We start from the raw sequence: 16,664 nt of genomic DNA on the forward strand, positions 1-16,664 counted from the left end.
TCATTTGCATGATGTTTTAAAAACATTTCTTAGTTATGTCTTAGTAATTCATTATTTTTTTATACCTAAGTAGTTTTCAGTTGAATGGGTATATTCTCACTTGGATTATTTTAGAAGTTGATTATTATAAATAAGGCTGCTATAACCATTCTTGTACAAATTTATTTTGTTAACATTTGTTTTCATTTTCCATGAACACTTAGATATAAAATTGCTGAGTTATAGAGTAAATACATGTTTGCCCTTTTAAGAACTAGAATAGACAGTTTCAAGTTCTCTATATTCTCATGAAAATTTAGTGTGGCTTCTTTGATTTGAGCAATTTCGTTAGGTATGTAGTGGTATCTCATTGTGGTTTGAATTTGCATCACCTTCATGATTAATGGTTTTAAGAACCTTTATTTGCCATTCAAATATATTTTTATTTTATAAAGTATCTTTTCAAGTCTTTTGTCTGCTAATGTGTAAGATATGTAGAAAATTTTATATATTCTGGATCTAAGTAATTTCCCAGATATATATGGTGCAAATGTTTCTTAATATGTTGCTTGCCGATTCATTTTCTTAATGATACTTTTTAAAGAATAAAACATTTTAATTTTGTTGAAGCCCAATTTACTAATTTTGTATTAATTATTAATGCTATTTGTGCTCTGTCCAAGAAATATTTGCCTACTCCAAGATTATGAAAATATTTTTCCATATTCATTATGTTTATCACCATCTCAGATTTTTTAAGTTTATTCATTTTTGAGGGAAGGAAGGGCAGACAGAGAGAATTGAGAGAGAGAGAGAGAGAGAGAGAGAGAGAGAGAGAGAATCCCAAGCAGTTTCTGTGCTGTCAGCATGGAGCCAGATGAGAGACTCAACCCATGAACCATGAGATCATTACCTGAGCCGAAATCAAGAGTTGTATGTTTAATTGACTGAACCCCATCTCAAATTAATTTTTTTTATGAAATATATTAGGTTGAGATTTATGTTTTCCTTATGGATAGCCATTGTTTCAGCAATATTTGCTAAAAAGGACTTTCTTTGGCTCATTAAATTGATTTTGTGCCTTTGTTGAAAATGAGTTGACCGTATATATTTGTTTATATTTCTGGTTTCATTTTGTTTAACACTACATTTTCTCAATTATCATAGCTTTATAGTAATCTTTGAGATCAGGTACTGTAAATTCTCCAATTTTTTTCTTCTTTTCCATTATTGATTGATTATTCTAGATCCTTTACATTTCAGTATATTTTAGGATAATCAGTTTCTTCAAATATAACTTGCTGGAATTTTGATGGGGGTTCCATTAAATCTTTATACTAATTTCAAGAAAGTTTTAACAATTTGAGTTTTCTAATCCATGAACATGATATATTGTTGCATTTTCTTAGGTGTGAATTCATTTTTCTCAGTAGTGTTTTACAGTTTTCAGTATGAAGGTATTATACAAATTTCACTAGTTTTATTCCTAGATATTCGTTATTTTATTGATGCCCTTGTAAAAGTTTTCTTTTTTTAGTTTCATTTTTGGTTATTGCTAACATAGAGAAATATAATCAAATATATATATACATGTATATATATATACACATATATATACATGTATATATATAGTCATTGTATTTATAGCCTTTCTAAATTCACATATTACTTTTAGTAGTTTTTACATTCCTTTGGATTTCTTTTGGTATAATGAGAAAACTAAATTTCTCTTCCACTCCTGTATCCCAGCCCTCTTCTCCAGTTCTTGCTCACAAAGACATTATTACTATTATTTTCAGAAATAGCCCATGCATATGTAAGTGGCAATAGGATTGCAGTAGATACTACATAGTTTTACATTTTGGTAGTCCCTCCGGGAGGATCAAATGTGTAGTAGTATCTGTAATTCATGTGGGAACATGGTAAATAAAAAAAAAAAAAACAAAAAAACAAGTTTTCAAATCCTCCATTTGTTTTCTCCATTCTTATAATATAAAAAAAACTACATTGTTCCAATGCTATTTAATAATTTGAATAAATAAAATTATATATTGTGATCATTTTATATTAATTACTCTAAAGTATTATAATGTGGAATTCTATATGTTCTATTCTACAATTAGGTTTTTGGACCAGTGATTTTCAATCTTGCCTAGTCATTGGAATCAGCTGGCTAGCTTTAATAAAAATACTGATGTCTGGGATCTACCCAGATTTTATTGATGTGGGATATTGACTGGGCAAAGGAATTCTTTTAAATTCCCCAGGTGATATTAATGTGTAGCCAATTTGATAACTGCTATTTTACCTTGCTAATACATTTTCCTATTAAAATATATTTATATTATATTATATATTTTATACATAATATAAATATATTATATTTATATTTAATCTCCTCAAGGGAGACTTTAAATGAAGAACAAAGTCTATATGGTCTGTATAGTTTGTATTTCTCATTTTTATAGGCAGTGTCATTTGGAATACATATGGAATACATAATAATTTGGAAACATAACGTTTGAATAGCCTTGCATAAGGCAATTAACCTTTCGGTGTTACGTTTCTGTATGCCCTAACTGAAATCTTAGCAATCAACTGTAACTTGTTTTTGTTAAGAAATAAAGTAAGTGCAGATCTCTTTCAAACACAAAATATGATACAAATATTTAAACATAGACAAATGTACAAATGGCATTTAGGAGGAAAAAAAACAAACAAACTCCAAAACACTTATTGTATTGATAGTATCAAATGTGAACCTTGCATAGCCATGGGGAATTGCTTGGGGCCAATGTTGTAATTCTAGGTCACATAGTCTATTTGTTTGATCCAGTCTGATCTTTCTTACTTTCTTATATTCTAAAATTTTAAAACAATATTCTAAAATAATGCAAACAACACATAGAGAGGAATTAATAAACCTAATCTTAGATAAGCATAGAGTAGTGGCTTCAGAAAAGTTTAATTGCTAAAATGAAACAACCATATACATAGTTCAGTACTGAACCCCTAGTTTGAGTGGTCATTATTGAAATTCCAATCATCCTAACACATTTCTTGACTGAGTGAAATGTGAAAAATGCTGTGTTAGACTTCTGCATATTTTAAGCCAATTTTATTATTTTTTTCTCTTATTTATTTACTTAATTTTATTTTTTAAATATAATTTATTGTCAAGTCAGCTAACATACAGTGTATACAGTGCTCTTGGTTTTGGGAGTAGATTCCCATGGTTCATCACTCACATACAACACCCAGTGATCATCCCAACAAGTGCTCTCCTCAATGCCCATCACCCATTTTCCCCTCCCCCCACATCAACCTTCAATTGTTCTCTGTATTAAGAGTCTCTTATGGTTTGCCTCCCTCTCTGTTTGAAACTATTTTTTCCCTTCCTTTCCCCCATGGTCTTTTGTTAAGTTTCTCAAATTCCACATATGAGCCAAAACATGATATCTGTCTTTCTCTGACTGACTTATTTCATTTAGCATAATACCCTCTAGTTCCATCTGCCTCCAAAGTCAAAGGAAATAAAAGTAGAAATGAACTATTGGGACTTCATCAAGATAAAAAGCCCCTGCACAGCAAAGGAGACAATCAACAATACCAAAAGGCAACTTATAGATTTTAAGCCAATTTTAAAATTTAATTTAACGTGTAACACAAGTGAAAAGGATATACCACAAAACACAGCACTCAACACAGTGACACAAGTTAGGTACTGACTAATCATTAACAGGCAGGTAGGCTGGAGGAAGAAAGGGAGGGAAGGAGGAAGGGAAATACAGGCTCATTATATGTAGATCTATATAAGGACTATCTATCTGTAGAAAATTTTGCAAAGTTTGAAAATTTTGAAGTCTATCATGAGAATTTCTACAGAAATGTATATTTTTCTGTAGTGAGATCTGGATATAAATTTTTCCATTGCCATTTAATATCTTTGTAATATTGGAGAAATTGCTTAAACTCCTTGAAACTTATTTTTCTCATTATTTTAAGTGCATATAATAATACTTCTTAGGGATGTTATGAAGGCTGAATATGATCATGTTTTAGGAAAATGCTTAGCCAAGAGGTAGGTTGGATCCTTAATAGATGTTCATTATTTAATTTTCCAATTATATCTAAATCACTTTTGCTTTCATGATTTTATTTGAATTTTTTTTAATTTTTTTTTAATGTTTATTTTTGAGACAGAGAGAGACAGAGCATGAACAGGGGAGGGTCAGAGAGAGGGAGACACAGAATCTGTAGTAGGCTCCAGGCTCCGAGCTGTCAGCACAGAGCCCGATGCGGGGCTCAAACTCATGGACCGCGAGATCCTGACCTGAGCCGAAGTCAGCCGCTTAACCGACTGAGCCACCCAGGTGCCCCTGAATTTTATAAGACATATTTTAAAGCAAACACCACCAAATTGCTTATCTTCTCCTTTAGTTAATCTATTTTATTAGTCTGAGTTGTTAGACTCACTGTCCATCCCTAATACACCTGAGAGTAAGGAGTCAAGATAGGGAATGTGTCCTAATTTACACATTAGCATTTACAATTTTATTATTGTTATATTATTGAATTCATTCCATCTTTAGCTTTCAGACCCTTGGTAATCAGGGTGTTTCATAGACCAAGGACAGTGTTATCACTAGAGAGCTTCTTAGAAATCCAGATCTACATAATCACAATCTCCATTTTAGCAAAATTCCAAAGTAATTTATATGTGTGTGCATTAAAGTTTTAGAAGCACTGCTTTAGACTGTATACAGTTAGCTATTACTCTTGTGAAAATTTAAGAATATATGACCTAAGATTTAGATATATTCTTATTGCATGCATTCTGATTCTGGCTCAATTCTGAACACAGGTTTCTTGTAAAGAGCACTGAAGCAGGAGTAAACACACACAAACACACACACACACACACACACACACACACACACACACATTGACTGTTCCATTTAATGGTAGTAAAACTTCATCAGGCTTCTAGACTCTAAGTCTCTGTTTTGTCATTTGTAAAGTGAAAGGCTAGTTAATACCTGTCCTTGTACTCAGTGGGATTGTTTAGAAATCAAATGACATGATACTTCATTAATTTTCAAGGTCTGTACACTACAGGTTCTATTATAATCTATGAGTTTAGATCAGTTGATAGGTTGATTATGAGTAAGAAATTCTTAGGGAGGAAGACAAGATGACAACCTCAGAGTCTGACTAATAACCATTTATTTTTGCTGTCTTATGCAAGAAATAGAAGGTGGCTTAGGGAGGGAGTACCCTAAAGAGAATGGTAGTTCTTAATAGTTTTGATTTTTTTGATTGATTTGTGTTGACTTTGTTTGGGTGGGCCAATCAATTGCTTTATAATTGGCTAGTGATGAAAGCATGACTGATAACATAAAACAAGACAGTAGGATGAATTTTATTTAGCACTTAACTTCAGTTTTTCCTAGAGATGCTTCTCAGTTAGTAACTGAATTAAGGTCTGAGGAAATGTCATACGCCCTGAATTTGGCATGGCAGTAAGGATATTGTGAGGGATATCTTCATGGAAGTCAGTGATGCAAACTCTGATTCTTTCTATTACAGACAAAAAGACTTGTGGACCTCATGAATTCCAGTGTAAAAACAACAACTGTATTCCAGATCACTGGCGGTGTGATAGCCAAAATGACTGCAGTGATAATTCAGATGAAGAAAACTGTAGTAAGTAGCTGTTGCTTGAGAACACTGTGAGCATGAAGCATATTCAATAAGCAGGAGAGCAATGTTTAGTTCAGTTAAGGTATGAATTTGAACCTATCTGTCCCGCAGCTCACATTTTTATAAATATATTCACATTTGGACAAGAATATTCGGACTAAATTGACCTGAATCTCAAATGGTGGAATTATTGAAATGTTCATACTGGAAGATATTTTCTTGTAGTTATCAGAATTGGTATGAAAGTATCATGAGGTTTAGTGCAACCCATTAGTATGCAACACAGTAAGCCCTTGATGCAAGTTCATACAAAGAGCTGAATGATGTGGAGACAGTACAAAACATATCATTCTTTAACGGATGGTATTCATTTCATTTCAGTCTCAAATCCTTTTACACTACAAATTTACCCAAGAGCATCTTTCAGCAAAATATCATTTATTCTCTCTGGAGTAGAGAACACCATATGTATTCAGGATGCTTTTCTCTGAAAATAGAATAACACTATTATCATCATCTGCCTCCTGCATTTTTATGTAATAAATTTAAAAGACAATAATTGTCCAACAATTTTATTTTCTAAAAAGTGTGGCAGTACGTAAAATTGTGACAGCATGTTTATATTCTAACATTAATTTCTGAATATATTTCTTACCAGCATTTAAACAAAAAAAGGCAATATAATCATGCTTAAAATAAGATAATAATCAAATTCCATTTATTAAATATTCTGCTACTTCCAAAAAGGATTTGGTGAAAACAAGTGTCTACTCTTATTTATTTATTTATTTATTTATTTAGGGAATGTGGGGGGTGGGGGGCGGGAGGGATATAGAGAGGGAAGAGGCAGAGGCAGAGGCAGAGAGAGGGAGAGAGAGAAAATCCCAAGCATGCTTTACGCAGTCAGTGTAGAGCTCAATGAGGAGCTCGATCCCATGAACTGTGAGATCATGACCTGAGCTGAAACCAAGAGTTGGATGCTTAACTGAGTGAGCCACCCTGGTGCCCCCAATAGTGTTTAATCTTATACATTAGACTAAGAACAATCATTTCCCAAGATACAGGAGATGAAATAGAAACTGTTACATTAAAGCATAGGAAGAGGTTACATAAAAACATATAATTAGTAGAGTCATAGCCTTCATAAACCACTTGGATATTCAGTTTGCAAAATATCAACTTTTTAAAAATAACTTTTGAACTTTAATCTGACTGGTGTTTGAGGATCAGGTCCATTAACTGTGAAATCTCTGGATCGTTATGATTATGGAATACTCTGATTATGGGAATTTTTATTACTCCATCATATATGTATCTCTCAACTGATCTTACTTAGAGTGTTCTAGATTCTTTTAATCAGTAACTCTGAAAAAACTTTATATAGCAGATTTTCAGATTCTTTCCAGTGATTAAAATAAAAACCTAATGAGGTAAGAATGGCAGGAATAGAAGAGTAAATGCAAAAAAAGAAGCAATTACATATACACTCTCTATTTAATTCACTTCCATTTCAGAGCTTAAATATACATATAACTACTTAGCTTAGTTTGGGATACATTTAGTGTTAATTGTCAATAAGATACCTGAGAAGAATAGCACAATGCCTGAAAGAGAGGGTAAGTGAGAAGGCCACATTAGAAACTTACATCTTTGAAAACCCTTTATTCAAGGAGTGGTTGAAATTATATAGAAGTTAAACTACTGCTATAACTGGAGAAGAATGGGAAGAAGAATGAAGGGTGGAGATAACCTGTTTCTGAGTCTGCTGGGGTTTCCAAAGTGGTTGGGTATGATTTTGCAAGAACTCAAGGAGAAGGAACACAGCTTCTCACTTGTCTCTGGGCAAACAGTGAGAAATCACTGTAGCCATCGTCACAGAACCCTTAGGAAAAGCAAGAGAGTGCCTGCAATATCAAGCATTGCAGTATAAAATACCCCATTATGTGTGGTCCACTTTTAGTCCCCACTCACTCTGGGCATGTGGCCTAAGATAACAATGTTGATGAATTTGCAGAGGCGAGAGGACAGTGAACAAGAATGAAGCATATTATAGTTGTGAATGGAAGGATAGAGGGGATACACAGAACCAGTATCAGAACTGATAACATATTAAACGTGTAAGAATGTGTGAGAGGAAGGCTCAAGGGATCAAGATAATTGAGTGGTGTTTGATGGTACCATCTGAATAGACCTGAAGAAATGAGAAAGTTTAAACATTGAAAATGTCAACAGTTCTACATGGGCAGAAGTGGAGCCTATGAAAAGAGAGAAAAGAATACAACATAACTACATAAAGCACCAAGAGGTTGGTCATATATAGGTCAGCAGTAGAACAATTACTGCTCCTGTATAAAATGTTATCGGGATATTTCCCATTTTTTTAACTACCTATTGAAAGTTTTATGATTTGATTTAATTATTATAATTTTAGAAGTATATAATTACAAGAAAACTGTATTATATATGCATATAAATTATTATTTATATATTATAATCAGGACTATATATATATCACATCATATATGTATGTATATATATATATATGTATATCTTTATGTTTATTTATTTTTGAGAGAGAGAGACAGAATGCAAGCAGGGGAGGGACAGAGAGAGAGAGGGAGACACAGAATCTGAAACCGGCTCCAGGCTCTGAGCTGTCTGCACAGAGCCCGATGTGGGGCTCGAATTCACAAATGGTGAGATCGTGACCTGAGCCAAAGTCAAACATTTAACCAACTGAGCCACCCAGGCACCCCCAACACATATATATTTAATTTAAATATATATAAATGATAACAGTATACCCCAAAAGATAACAGTATAATGTTACCATATTGTCTAAATATCACTAGTCAATTGTATGCATTTTGATTCATATTTGAGCAATTACTGTTAGCAATTATTAAGTAGTGGAATATAGCAGAGATAGTAAATTAGCCTTAGTGTTAAAAACAACAGTAGCATTTTTTTTTATGTGAGCCCCCACTCTGCCTGAGAGCGCCATAAGACCGAGTTTGGTAAAAGGAAGAACAAAGATGAGCAGTGGGTTCTGGAAGAGAAGGCCTGCTTCAGTTCAGCAAATCTTACTTTAGCACCTGGTAAAGACAAGCCAGGGTGCTCAGCATCAGCAAGGAATCTAGGAGAGCTGAACGTCTGGATGAATTCGCAGAAGGAAAAGTCGCTGGGCACCCAGAAGGGAACTCAGCCTAAATCCACCTCCTTTGACTCCGCCTCCAGCTCTTCTGGCAGCTGGCGCTCATCAGCTCACTGGCTACACAAGGGTTTTCACGTGGGGAGATGCATGCCCCGTGGCCTTGTGCACCAGCCTGCCTCAGCATTCTCTGCTTGGCTTCCTGCATCTTGTGCCACGCGCCACTGCTGCTGACATCGGCAGAGAGTTCCAGAAGGTTGGGCCTGTGGAGCATTCAGTGCTGTGCTCGCCACAGAGCCAGTTTTAGGTAGTTCATTTTGAGTCACGCTGGGACCTCAACATACCTATTTTGTTATCCCTTAGGTATGTTTGTTACAATGATGGTGGCGTAGTAGAATGTCTCCACTAAACCTTAACCTGTGGCCTCACCCACAGAGAAGGCGTGTTTTTATGTCAAGTTTCTATACACATGCAGCACATGGGTGTGTTACAGAGCTTTCTCTTCTGTTCTGCTGGCCCAGCTGACTGTTCCTGAGCCAGTGCTATGCTGTTGTTACTATGGTTTACCCTGTGTTGCACTGAGCAAGACTCCCTTCTTTACTTTTCTTTGTCAAAAAGTTAACTTATTTATTTCTTGAGCTCCCCCAAAAGAAATCCAACTGGAATTTTGAGCGGGATTGCACTGACTTTGTAGGTTAATCATTAATGTAATTAGGTCTTTATAGAGTCATCCAAGATAGGTCACCCTTTATTAGGTCACCTAGTCCAAAAGCATGGAACGTACTCTTTATTCAGATCATTTCGTTTTCTTTATTAAAATTTCAAAAACCTGTAAAAAAAAAAAATTTTTTTTTCCATCAACCAACACTCACGTGCATTCCATTGATCCACTCATTCCCTTATCACATTTATCTGAGTTCCTATTTAAATGTCTGCAGACAGGGTAGGGAGTAGAGCTATTTCTCAGGGTTTAGCACAGGGCCTGACACATTTATAATATTAGCAGTGTATTTTTAAAATCGCTTTTGGGTTTTTGTGTTTATGAATCTGATATAATGAGTTTACTTTTTAAATTGTGTGGTAAACACTCCAGGCATAGATATGGGAAGAGTTTACATCATAGTGAAGCAATTAACTACCAGCTATGTTTCCAATCTAATATGCTTTCTCCTTTTTTATATTTATATAGCATAATTAGTCCATTGTCATTTTCTTCATCATCTGCTGATCATTTCCCTTGTAAAGTGTTCAGCAGGGACACTTTGCTCCAACAATGATTTATGCTCTTAGAAACAAGAAAATTTTATTGTCACTGGAGTTACTTTGTCATCTGTATCAAAGGTTTGAAAATACCTGACAAGTCTCAGCACCTATGCTATCTTTATCAGCAATAAATGTAATGTATGCGGCATGTACACCTGCTAAGTAACTGATGTGCAAAATAAATTATTTCATATCTTTTCATTATTAAGAAGTAGCTAACAATCGAATAGATATAAAAGCACTAAATAACTTGATCAGCCAGATTACAGTTTTCGTAGAGAGACAAGCTGTGTCTGCCTTATTTGAATTTCTAGTACTTTCACACTGAATTTATATCAGAAGATTATTTGTATAGCATGTCAGTTATACTAATTGTATTCTAAAAATTCTCCTCAGATGCTTACACCCACATTTATATAACTTTTGAACTTATCACCAAGGGTTTATGATAATATACTCAGCAGAGAAATTGGAGTCTGGAAGCCTTTCTGCTCTGCCACTAACTCTGTGGCTTTGAAACTCACTTTTATTTTCTAAACTTAGTTGTTTTTTCTTTTTCCATTTTGTGCAAGATAGCTTCCAAAGTTCTTTTGAGTTTTGAAGCTGTATGCTTTTCTTCCTTTAGTATCGAAGGAAATGACTTATCTATATAATGCCCCTATTTTTTATTTTCATTATAGAATCCAGATCAGCCTTCCAAAATATCCTGTGAAGGCTTCTTTGTTGTTAATTTGGCATGTTTAAATGAGACTTATGGAAAACCTGGTTAATTTTTCATGCGTAGGGTTCCCTATCTACTTTAGATCTGGAGACATAGGCAATATCAGAAAAAATTATTAATGTGAGAAAAACATTTTGGAAATACTGGAGGAAATTTCAAATTCAAATTTTCTTTCCAAATGGGTTATCTTCCAGGTATGATCATTTTGCTCTTCTTTTTAACAAAAAAGCTACCTATCATGCCAACATCTGAACATTGGTCTTTTACTTTATCCAGAAAAGATCAAAGTTAAGAAACAGCAAGAGAATGCAATCCCTCAGGACCTTGTCTCATAACTTAATTACGGTTTTCTCAAGAGAAAGTTTCATTTTGAGACATCCAGTGGCAAAAGATTCTGAGGCATACAGATGAGAGTTAAAAACAGACTTGCTATCCCATTCTTGATGACATTTGTATATGTATAAATAATTCATGATTATTATTCAGAAGTGGTTTTGCTGGCATTTCATGCTAGAAACATACATATTTTCATATGCACTGAAAAAAATTTTTTTCCAAAAAATCACTCAGTTCCTCTCCTCCCCTATTAAAACAGAGTAATTAACAATGTTAGCTAAGTCTCTATAGAACAAGTGTTGTGTGGAATTACTGGATGAATGCTTTGAAGTACTTTATAACTTTATAACTTGTTATCACCTTAGATCAGCAACATCCAACCCTGCCTATAGAAAAGTGTGTCAAACTCTGTGAAGTCATTTTTGTTTAGCACATGATGAACACACTTGTGTTTAATTAGCATAAAGTCAAGTTAGAACATTAAAGGATAAATATATTCTGTTCAGACACCTCCAAATACATAAATTCAAAGTTTCTACTGCTGTTTCTTTTAAACATCTAAGTGTGTGTTTAAAAAATGCTCTCTGATTTTTAATGAAAATCATTTTGATTGTTATTTTCCATTATTAAATAAATTGAGCACTGATTAATTAACTTATTAATTTCACTACAATTTCTTTTCCCTAAGAAGAAAACTGCTCGTGTGTAAACAGGAGGGTGAAATGGCTTCAGTATGGAAGAATGATAAGAGAAAAAGAGTTCTCTTTTATTTCTAAGTGAAGTATACATTGTTAGCCATGTGCCTTGGACAAGTAACTTGACTTCCCAGGCCTTTATTGTTCATCTCTGTAATATGTGAACACTTGTTATTTCTTCGGTAGTAAGGGAGACAACGATATGGCCTAGTATTAAATAGTACAGGCCGTGGTATTAGATCATCTAGGTTCAAGTTCAGTACTGGCTCTTCTGCCTGCAGGGTGATTTGGAGACAGTTCCTTATCCTCTCAGTGCCTCAACTTACTCATTGGCAAAAGGGTCCTATAGTAGCACCTGCCTTACACAGTTGTTAGAATTAATCGTTGAGTTAATTCAAGTACTTAGCATTAATTTCATTTAGTGCCTAACAACAAATAAGCCACCAGTAGCTGGTAATAATTATTATTGTTATAAATAGTAATATTAATACAGTTGTTTTTAAGATTAAGGGATAATATATGTAAATATAATGCAAAGATGAAAGGAGAAAGTGCTATTGTCATCCTCACTAAACAATGGGGTGTTGAGAAATGAAGGGATCCTTCTGTTACGTGGCTTTTTCTCATTCCACTGAATAGTATTTTGTCTTATTCATAGCCTGAAGTTCACATTTTAGTATATGAAGTCTCAGAGCAGAACAAAATGCTGATACATATTTACACTTTCCATAGTTCTCCCAGTGGTCTCAGGAGGGATCTCTATATAGAAATATAAGAGCCTTCATGACGCCAAGCATTCTTGATGTTACCCTTTAGCTAGAAACTGAGTGATTGTGTATAGCAGTAATCAAATGTGGGCCAAATTATTCACAATATTTATGCAGAAAATAGGCTTCATACGGATATTCCTTAAGTTTCTGTTATTCTTCCTTCCTCCTTCCTTCCTTTCTCCTATTATTGCGTGTGAGGCAGCTGTAAATACAGTTAATGAGTAGAGAAAACAAAAAGGGGTCTTTCATCATGCCAGATACCAGTTCTATTTAAAGAACACAAAGTAAACAAGAGATGATCTGTAGCAGTCATATCAATTCCTGGAATCCTACGTCATTGTGCAGATGAAACATATTCTATATAGGAGTTAAGCCAAGCAGTAAGTCACACTATTTGGCTTATATCCTATGTGGACTATGGTGAAGCATAATTAAATCAATAACTGGCAAATTACTTAAAATGGCAGGTAAATGCTGCAGGACATGAGCAAACATTTGCATAAACAAAAAGGCAGTTTTCAGTTATTTCGTAATGTTTATTTTTGAGAGAGAGAGAGAGAGGCAGAGGGGGAGGGGGACTAAGGATCCAATGTAGGCTCTGTGCTGACAGCAGCAAGCCCAATGTGGAGCTTGAACTCACGAACCATAAGATCATGACCTGAGCCAAAGTTGGGCACGTAGCTGACTGAGTCACCCAGGTGCCCCAAAAGGCAGTTTTTAAAAAGTGAAGTTCCTTGTGTCCTTTCAACTCTTACCCACCCAGTCATGTCCAATAATATCCCCATGTATTCTTCTTGTTTTATGAACTCTAGACTCTCTGGGGACAAAACTGAAAAATTAGAAATTTGTTAGAATACAATATAAAAGTCAAGAGTCAAAACCTAGACTTACTACTCAATAAATAGCCCCATAGGTACAGAGTCACAAAATGTCTTAAAGTAAAAACATAAAGTGACTTAGAGTTCCAACAACTGGAAAAGATTTGTTATTATGTAATATGTAGATTCTTATGTCTTATTTTACTTTGATGTTTATTTTTACTAAACAGTAAGCTATCTTTTGTCTTTTTATCAATTTGTTTCTGTAATGCCACTTTCTATTCATGATTTTAAAATAAATTTGAAAAATCATCATACTGTGTACCATAGATGCTTCATGAAACACTTTTTCTAAACTATTTATTGGCTTCCTATACAATTGCTTGGCTAACCTCCTTTTTCTTAATGCTACCTCATGCTATATGTCATATAAATTTAGAATGTAGTTGCATATAATCGAATAAGCCTGTGCTATTTTTCTGTCCCCAGAGCCTCAGACCTGCACATTGAAAGATTTTCTCTGTGCCAATGGGGACTGTGTTTCTTCGAGGTTCTGGTGTGATGGAGATTTTGACTGTGCAGATGGCTCCGATGAGGTAGGCAACTTTGTAAAAGCAAACAAAAAAGAAAGTTTTTTAGAGTCACATTTATAATTATTATTATTCAATCCAGTGAGTCTGTCATGGACATCTCTGAAATACTCTTTTACTCCTGACACAGTGAGATAAGTAGTATTATATCTAAGCTCTGTGCTGCACACACACAGCACGGGGAATAGTTCTTGTGCTACTATTGACAGTTAACTTTATAGTCTGTTTTACCTCAAGTGGTGAATAGCTGGGTTGGGAATAGGATGTTTGGAAACCCTATTCCCTATAGCTGATGCCCTTGCCATCTGTGAATTTGTTCATAAATTTGCTGCAGTATTTATAGTCAGGACTAATATTTTTATGCATTTTAAACAGTCTCTTCTCCCCAGTCTCTTTCTTCAATAGATACAGTCTTATAGATTTCGATGTGGGTCATCAATTTTCATGAAACCACAGGTTCAGCTTTGCTTAGATGATGAATCACAATCCATTTATAATAAGGTCTGTGTACACACAGCTTAAGTGAAAAAAGTGTAAAATATCTCTGGATAATTCTGTAAACTTAAGATTGTGTTAACACTCGTAATACCTCACACAATTCATTATTTATGCATCTATGTATTTGTGTTTCAGCTGTTAATTACTCCATGGAGCTTTAAAAATAATACATGACACATGATTATATATATATTTTTTTATAAGTAAAAAAATATTTTAGAGTAAACTCTCTAGTATCACAGAAAAGTCCAGTAAGAGTCACTTCATGGTTTTCTGTTAATGATTTTCCATGTTAATATCAGGAACACAACACTGGTGACACCAAGCCTAGTCATAAATAAAGGAAAAATTAGTTTTCTTGTCCTCAGTGACCAGCATGCCTCCTTCCAGGGTACAATGACTCCCTAGACCTCTGCTCCTCTGGTTGACACACATAAGCACCTACCCCTCACGAAGGTCCTTCCATTGACTATAGGTTTGCCTAGAGAGATTCTCTGCTGCTGTAGAAGTTTCTGTGTTTCAGGTCAAACATCATTAGTCATCCACCAATTTCCTACATCTTTGGGAGACACTGTAGGTCTCTACTATTTACAGAACCCATACAGACTACAGACTAGTTCTTTCCCAGTCTGCGGGTATTCGTATTAAGATTTGACAATTCTCCATTTTCACACTATCTTGGAAAAGTCCCCAGTCACATTCAGGAGCCTAGATTTTGGAAACAAATGTATTTAACTTCTCACCCAAAGGCCAGAAAACCTAAACCTTGAGGTTGCAAAGGTCTCTTAGGAGAAGTTGAAACATAGCACTTATATGCATGGGGCTAGTCACAAACAAGTCCAAACAGAATTCTTTTTTCAGTTTTTTTAATTCATAGGAGAGCTACATTCTTACTGCCCAACTACATTTTTACTTAGTACCAATTTATTCAAAAATTATACTAAATGTTTCCCAGTCAGACAAATACTTTTCACATAAACTCATCCATACCATGTAATCGTTTTTTTTTTTTTCTTTAAAACCTGTTTCACCACCCCTGTGTAATCTGTGAAACATCAAGAGGTGGAGATATACTGTTTAAGGCTTATGATTGCATTTTCCATGTTATTCACTAGACACCCAAGGTATATATACAGAATCAAACACTTATTTTCCAAAATCTTATTCAAGTGAAAGTAAATGTCCTTATTAACACCATTTATCTCATGCCCTAAGTTCATGGATGTAGTTCTTTGATGGCTGGATAGACCTCCATTACAGACATTTTCATGGTAATGCCCCTAGGGAACCAAAATAACTTTCTTAAAGGTGGTCTTTATAAGTAATGAAGTGTCTAACACTATAGGCAGTTGATTCCTCTTTTCTTTCTAAAGGCGAGAATTACAGGTTGAATGGACTAACAAACAAAGGAACAAACAAATGGCTAGAAAACCAAATTACATACAGGGTACTCTCAATTTAGGAATAAAAAATAAAATTGTGAGGATACGTTTTTGTAAGGATGTTAACTGATAATATAATTAGCTTGTTCCTTACGGCCAAAACAATAATAATAATAATAATAAATAATAATAAAAACTTGGATCAGCATAATTGTGTATCACATCAGTGGCATACAGAGATTGAGTGATTAATTCCCAGAGAAGAAATATTTAAAGTGACTTTAAAATATACTATTTGGACTCTACATCCAGTATAATGCATTGTAAGGACAAAAAGAAATGCAAAGGAATCTTAAACTGTGTTCATATGCTTGTTATTAATAATGTTGGTGTTGCTAATTTGAAACTCGTATATATTGAGAGTAGGGTAGATCAAATGCTTAGTTATTTTAATGTTATTAGCACTTAAAAGTTTGAAGTAAAAGAAAGGAGATACAAATGTAGGAACAAAAAAATGTAAATAAAATTATGTAATATTAAATTCAAAAATATCAGTAGGAGATTTTGATTTATCTTTCTCTTTCTAAAAATATAAAATTCTTAGCTCTGCCACTTAAAAATTCTAAAACCAGTGACATCTCAGCATTATAGACTATCCTTAACATTCATACAGTGGCCTCTAAATACCATTTTCCTATTAAAGGAAACAAAACTCCTTTGAGAAATGTCCACTTATAGGTCCGAGAAGGAAATTGACA

At 34.2% G+C, this 16,664-nt stretch overlaps 1 protein-coding gene across 3 annotated transcripts in view; it reads left to right on the forward strand.

Moving 5' to 3' along the window:
• Positions 1-16,664, forward strand: part of LRP1B (LDL receptor related protein 1B) — a 1,899,539-nt gene that overhangs the window by 1,727,790 nt on the left and 155,085 nt on the right. For all 3 annotated transcript variants that reach the window (XM_078451331.2, XM_078451332.2, XM_078451333.2), the window contains exons 67-68: positions 5,569-5,685; positions 13,926-14,032. In XM_078451331.2, coding sequence (XP_078307457.2) covers positions 5,569-5,685; positions 13,926-14,032 — 224 coding nt within the window. The remainder of the gene's footprint in view (positions 1-5,568; positions 5,686-13,925; positions 14,033-16,664) is intronic.

The sequence above is a fragment of the Panthera onca genome, chromosome C1 (genome assembly GCF_046562875.1).
Source record: "Panthera onca isolate mPanOnc1 chromosome C1, mPanOnc1 haplotype 2, whole genome shotgun sequence".
Taxonomy (NCBI): domain Eukaryota; kingdom Metazoa; phylum Chordata; class Mammalia; order Carnivora; family Felidae; genus Panthera; species Panthera onca.